The sequence below is a fragment of the Thunnus albacares genome, chromosome 19 (assembly GCF_914725855.1).
Source record: "Thunnus albacares chromosome 19, fThuAlb1.1, whole genome shotgun sequence".
Classification (NCBI taxonomy): domain Eukaryota; kingdom Metazoa; phylum Chordata; class Actinopteri; order Scombriformes; family Scombridae; genus Thunnus; species Thunnus albacares.
The window spans coordinates 14,175,883-14,182,892 of NC_058124.1; the positions used below are offsets into that span (position 1 = coordinate 14,175,883).

The following is a 7,010-nucleotide window of genomic DNA, read 5'->3' on the forward strand; positions in this document are numbered from 1 at the left end:
CATACAAGTTTAATTGATGGCTGTTTAATAGCAACTGTAGCTACACATTACTGCGATACTGGAGTAATGCAGGGAAACATTCAGTCATATAACAAAAACGTAATGTAAGAAAAAGCACTTGACTGAAACACAAAGCGAACTGTTATCAATGTTGTAATGACACACACAGTCAAGTTTATCCTTTCGTAAGGAGCATTTTAATGTACAAAATAAGGGAAAATAAAGAAAGACACATGGAAATTCACAAAACGTTTCCTCTGAAAAAAAAAAAAAAAAAATCCTGTACAAAACAGTGAGGTGGTGACCAGAGAGTCTATAGCCCAGTGATCATCTCCTTGGGCCGCCTCGGCCTCGTCCTCTTCCTCGGCCACGTCCTCGTCCTCTGCCTCGACCTCGTCCAGCCACTGAGAAGAGACAGATAAATGATTGTCAGCAACATTTGTCAAACTTTAACTGTTTATTTGAGGATGAAAGTACAGATGTGTACAGAGACTCAACATTTACCTTGCAAAACATGAAGGTGAGGAAATAATTTGCAGAAGACAACCACACAAAATACAAACCAGTGTGTTAAAATTAAAAAAAAATCTTAAGTGATATCTTCCTACACAACTTACACTGTCAAATAGATGTGGTAAGTAAACAAGGTACAGGACTAGTTTCAACCAGTTTCCTTATGTTGTGATTTTCACTTGAATGTGTCTGTGGTTATTTGTAGTGACAGCAAATGCTGAAACGGGAAGATGACATTGAGTTGTCTCTCAAAGACTTGTCTTGATTAGTTAAAAAGTCAGTCGCATTAGTCGATTGCATTTTAACTGTCAGATGACGCCCTCTTACAAAAATAGTTAATGTTACAGGTGAAGATAATGAGCCATTTCACCTTCTTCCAAATTTAGGCTGTTTAAAAGTTGTTGTGTTAGATATGAGCCAGATCAACTTGTGAACAGTGTCCTGCACTTGAAATTAATCATAGGTGTCCAGTATTTCATGCATGGTGGACAAAACATGAAAAAAAAAAAACCCTCTTCTGTATAAGACTACAGTAGCCCAAAGAACTCCACACACACAACTTGAGAAAATACATGAAAAAGGATAGAAAATGTGTGTCAGTCCATAAGTCAGTCTTGTTTTTCTAAATTATGCACAGAAAAGAAAAATCCTCCAGGGACTTCAATTAGAAGTGGGACATTTCCTCACAAAAAAGTACAGACTTCCATTATCTGTCTTAATGAAGAAAAAAACCCAGGCTTCACTAAAAGACAAAATTTGAACAGAAAATAAAGCTTGTGGGCCAAAAAGTCATTGACACTAAGAACAAGACAAATAACTTGTGGACACACTTTATGGTTAATTCCAGCCACTGTTAGGCTGTATAAAATTAAAACTCCCTAAATGCAAACTGATGATAGAAAAAGTGCAAAGAATTTGTCAGATTATATTTCACCACCAACAACGTACAAGCACAAGAATCAGGTGCCAACTCAGTTCAAGTCCATTAAATTTAGGGAATGTTTATGTATTTTACAACTTCACTACAATTACTTAAAATTTGTGAGCTTGAATATGAGATTCTCTAAAAGTAGCCCAGCAAAACACGAGTGAAGTGTGCATATTTTCCAATATTACTTTACAGCTCATTGACAAAACCTCAGTCCTTTCAAAAGGCAGACTTCATAAAATTTAAATAAGTTGCCTCAAATAGCTGAAATTTCAATCAGCCTTTCAAGTGTCAAGCTCAGCAGTGTATATTTTGGGACACTCTGCTCTTCTGATAGTGAAAACAACTCGAGACATCTCTCAGAAACATTACACTGAGCCCAGAACTAAAGTTAATTGACTCTGCAAGGTTTATTTTAGGTCATGAAAAGCATTAATAAACTGCCAAAGCATCCTGGGACACCATTTTTGTGACATTGCTCACCTGCTTCCCTCTTCTTGGACTTGATCTTCGGCTCGATGTCAACCAGCAACGTGTCCAGCGGCAGGCTGTCAGGCAGGATAAAGTAGCGGATATTGTTGCCGCGGATACTCAGTGACTCCAGCTGAGTGGGCTCCCTGTTTTTCAGGGTCATTTTCACCGCCTTAAGGTGGGTGTTCATGCTCACATCAACACCTGAGTGGAGGAAAGTTAACAGGGATGCAAAACATGAATATAAACCAATCAAGTTTGAGTAATGCTGGTGTGTTCTGCGATGTATTCCTCCACACAGACCTCTTTAATACTCCTCAAAGCAAAACAACTCATCTTTTAACCCAAATTAACAACCTCACACAGATAGACAGACTTCATTTATATACCGTCAGAAAGTGTCCATCTAGCAGTTAAAAGGACGGGTTCACAATTTTTCAAGGGGTTAGGGTGTCTTAAAAACAACAGGTGTCCAATTGAACAAATATTTTGTCTCTAGCTGTAACACATCTGTGAACTCCGGATGAACTTTGAGTACCATTTGCTTTTCATTCTTTAACAATAATTCATTGTTCACACAATGAATTGTTGTACATATTTTGCATACACACGCATTACCATACATCATTTGCATACATGCAGCTGTCAAACAAAAAAGTGAAGGAAAGACTGATATTTGAAAATTCATGATACCAGTAACAGATTGTTTACAAAAATATTTACAGATGCAACACTGTTAGTTGATCTTTATGCCTGTTTTGTCTTTCACCTGCCTAAACACAGCTTACCAAGGAACACAATTTCATTTAGGCTACACACCAACCTCCCACTTCAGGCTGCTGCTTTACTATAGTTTTTATTGTTTATAGATCCACAATAATAAAACTTGAAGCCAATTTGACTTTTTGAAAATATGATTTGATGACAATGTAGCTTTAAAACCCTAACCAGCCTAAACAGACTTATGTGGTCATGGAGAAATAAATGATACAACTGTTGTCATTATAGGAAGGCTATTACTTAATGGTATGATGTAATAACATGTAATGTAATAACAATACAGACTGAATATGAACATGGCTTTGCAAACTATAGAAGCAAATTACCAAACACCCAACAGGTACTGAATTTGCAATGTGGGGGTTTCCTTTCCTAGAAATTATCCTAAAGTAGGTAAAGTTATAGACCACACAGCCCCAACACACACACACACACACACAAACTGACCAAGGTCACGTTTGGGGACATTACATAGACTTATATTCATTTCCTGGAGACTTACCCTAATCACTAGCCTAACCCTAACCTCTGACCCCAAAATCATTGTTTTACCAACTGTGGACATGGCTTTTGTCCCCAATTGGACAAGCTGTCCCCAATTAACTGGTCTTTAGTCTGAAATTGTCCCTGAAAGTAGACTATAGACTATGACACACGCAAATACCGCTCTCTCTCCTTCAGTATCACATGGTGACTTTTTTCCCTTCTTCCTGTCCTCACTTCAAAGTGTCCTCAGTGAAAAGCTGACCAGGTTATTTCTCGTGTGTACGTGCAACCAGGGGCAGCAGGTAGAAGACTAAACCTTCCTTAAATTTACTGCTGACTATTTTGCACTCTACACTACTTATTGGTCAAATTAAAACGCCTGTGTCACCAGTTGAAAAGACAGCAATTCATTATGTAGCCCCGAAGTTAGCAACGACTTGCTAGCTATGCTGTTAGCACTATTGATTCACAAGCATTCATGATTAGAACGCCCGTTTTGTCCGTCAAATGTACATCAAACAAGTGAGTGTTATATCTCATTACATTAAGAGTAACTATAACTTTCCAGTCTATATAATCTCACAAGCAAACAGACATATCTGAGAGTATGACAGGTGAAACAGTAATACATGAGCTTTACTGATTTGGGAGGCCTCCTGCAGAGACACAGTGTGGCATGACTGATATTAAAAGCTACTGTAGAAGGTGAAACATCTTTGGTCATTTTTTTTATTTTTATTGGTAGAAGAAACAATCAGCCAGCTTGATGTCTCAATTGGCTCGACTATATTCTTTATCAATTTTAAATGCCTTGCATACATTACCAGCGTACTTTGATGTCAAAATGCATACAGGTAGACAGGTCTGCTGTAATCATTCCTCCTGTTCATACTGATCACTAGAGGATCCTTTCATAATGTAATTAGAATGTAAGTGATGGGGGCCAAAATCCACAATTCTCCTTCTGTGCAAAAATGTATTTAAAAGTTCATCTGAAGCTAATATGAAGCTTCAGCCATACAAATTAGACAAATCAAGTCAATGTCATTAAATATACACATTTAAACTAACAATTTTTGCTCAAATGAGGACTGTGGATTTTGTGGATCACTTACATTGTAAGTACATTTGAAGGGGGATCTTCTCATGGCCAGTATGAACAGAAGGAATGATTACAGCAAGCAAAACTCGTTTTCATGTGTGCACCTGACTGTTATTTTAAGATAGACTTTAAAAAAAAAAGTGAACTTGTCCTTTAAGATTGTGATCATGTGAAAAACTAACATTGCTACAGTTCAATCCGTGCAGGAGCTGCAGCACATTTTTTAAAAACAAGCTCTCACCTGTGATGGTGCCATGGACCTGGGTGCCATTCTTCAGCTCGATGGTAACCGTCTCATGGCTGAGCTTCATCAAAAACCTGTTGGATTCATATTGAACGAGGTTACAGTGTGAACGGATTTCTCTATTAGCAATTCAAAACATGAGACTTGTCTGTTAGCTAGCATTAGCTAGCGACTAGCCTTCTGCACCAAAACAAAAGGCGGGCCAAACCTTACAAAACAGCTCCATTTCATCTGAAATGAAAGAACACATGCTAGAAAAGCTTTATGGCGCCGACTAGTTAACATGTTGGTAAATTAAGTTTGTTTCCAGAGCATAACTTAGCTTGAAAAGAGAGAGACAGAGAGGGCCCTTCAGCTAACGAAACGCCATGACTGTAAGGAAAGTTAGCAAACGCTAGTGCGAATCGACACTTTAGCTTTTGCACAGTAAAACTAGCTGCTTAACAACTCCTGTATCCACTAAATGTGTATATATATGTATATCTGTCGGGTCATTTCACATTTCGTTGCTAACGCCACTCAGCCTCCATTCATTCCGTCCGCCGCTTCCCGCCTCATCTCCGCCTCTCCGTTTACATCTAACTCCATCCATCCTCATCGCTCTAATTTTCTCATTTAATATCGCCACAGTTAACACACGGATGCATTTCACGACCGCTCACCTGACGAGTTTCATGATGGTGATGGATTGTAGAGACAAATCCTCCACCGAAGAGACAAAAAATTGCAGCGCTCACAGTGGAGACACAGGCCCGTTGTTGTACGAGTTACGTTCCACTGACGCTCCTACGGCGTGACGACATTAAATGAGCGCCGGAAGAAGAAGCTTTACGTGTGACCACCTGACCACACTACCGCCCACCGGTGGAGGGATGAACACACAGCTATTACAGGCATTAATACAGTGATTCACAACCTTTTTGGCCTTGACCTCCTAAAATAAAGCAAAGTCTACCTGGGATCCCTCGTCACATGTTGTTTCGTCTACCATTTAATATACCGATTATTGTTTTTATTCATCGGTTAATCATTTTGTCCATAAAATGTCAGAAAATAGTGAAAAATATCCATTAAAGTTCCCCACAGTTCAAGGTTACATCTTCAAATGTCTGGATTTGTCAGATCAACAGTCCAAAATATTCAGTTTCTCATCGTGTACGACAAAGAAAAGCAATAAATCATCACATTTGAGAAGCTGAAACCAGCTTTTTTTTTTTTTTACATTTTTGCTTAAAAAATGACTAAAACAATTATTCAATTATCAAAATCGTTGCCGATTAATCTTTTGATAAGAGAATAATTGATGAATCGACTAACCTTGCAGGTCTAGAAAGAGGACTTAAATTGTTTTATTTGAATAACTTTTAGAGGCTTAAGTGGTAAAATACAGAAATTTTAAAAAAATTAAATAAAAAAATTAGAGGAAAGCGTGAAAAAAAGGACAATTTTGGTGTCCAAAATATGTTTTATGTCTTCTGTATCCTATCCTGTCCTATTTTCTTACAAGCCCTTTGATTAATCCAGTAATCTTTGTGGGGTCCTGACCCCCAGGTTGGGAACCACTGTCTTAATACACAGTGCAGGTTTTTATCTGCTCATACTACTAACAATAGAACAACTGATGATTGTTGAAAACGTCTTTGTCTTTCAATAAAGACATTAAGAACAAACAATGCTGCTAAATATAGACTTTCAGTTGATGTTAAAAAAAGCATATTTGAAGGGGATCTTTTAATAACCAGAATGAACAGGAGGAATAATTACAGTGAGGAAAACCTCTTTCAGTGTTCGTTTGGGTACCTGACTGTTGTTTTAAGACAGACGAGAGTGAAGTACAGTGAAGAGAAGATTAAACCACAGACTGTAAATAACCCTTTGTATTCAGTTTTTGATTTAAACTGTAGTTATTAAACCAATGAACATTAACTGCTTTTAAAGCACGTAATTGCACAATGCATAATAAGGGGAATATCAGTAAACAAAAGTCTATAACTAAATATACAGCAGCTACAGATGTATGGGCAGGTGAAGTATTAATATTCTTAATTAAGAAATTAAAAGTTTGTGTTACAGAAATGGTTTAACACTGCATAAACTAAACTAAACTAAACTAAACTAAAAGTTTACATTTAGCAGTATAGTTTGTTCTTGATTTATGGATATACTTTACTCACAAACAGGTTTCTGACAATTATTAGTTCTATTGTTAGTAATATGAGCAGATAAAAACTTACACTGTGTATTAAGAGATAATACTTATGCTCTTTTTTCCTCCCTGCAATATAGGTAATTTTCACAGCAGACATTTTGACTTTTCATAATAGGAAAAGCGAAATAGGAAAAGTGTTCCTAATTATTACTGAAACTGAAGCAGCTAAATGGAATTCAGCCATCAGTAATTGTATAATTTACAGCTGTGCTTTTCTACTGTGACATGTTGTTAAAATGTTTTCTGTTGATTCTACTTCAGATTTACAAAATCAGCA

General features: G+C 37.2%; 1 protein-coding gene across 1 annotated transcript; it reads right to left on the minus strand.

Annotated features, from left to right (window-relative positions):
* Positions 1 to 174: 174 nt before the first annotated feature.
* On the minus strand, positions 175 to 5,323 carry snrpd1 (small nuclear ribonucleoprotein D1 polypeptide). The gene is made up of 4 exons (XM_044335092.1): positions 5,187 to 5,323; positions 4,522 to 4,598; positions 1,925 to 2,116; positions 175 to 404 (listed from the first exon to the last, which is right to left on the minus strand). The coding sequence occupies exons 1-4, from the start codon at positions 5,198 to 5,200 to the stop codon at positions 328 to 330; spliced, it is 360 nt and encodes a 119-aa protein (XP_044191027.1). The 5' UTR covers positions 5,201 to 5,323; the 3' UTR covers positions 175 to 327.
* Between the last annotated feature and the right edge of the window lie 1,687 nt (positions 5,324 to 7,010).

Bases quoted from the DNA above. Each gene is read 5' to 3' on its own strand.
- snrpd1 (XM_044335092.1), bottom strand. The intron at 2,117-4,521 runs GTGAGAGCTTGT...TCCTCCACTCAG, and splicing joins GGTCCATGGCACCATCACAG to GTGTTGATGTGAGCATGAAC. The intron at 405-1,924 runs GTGAGCAATGTC...GTCTCTTCTCAG, and splicing joins GTCCAAGAAGAGGGAAGCAG to TGGCTGGACGAGGTCGAGGC.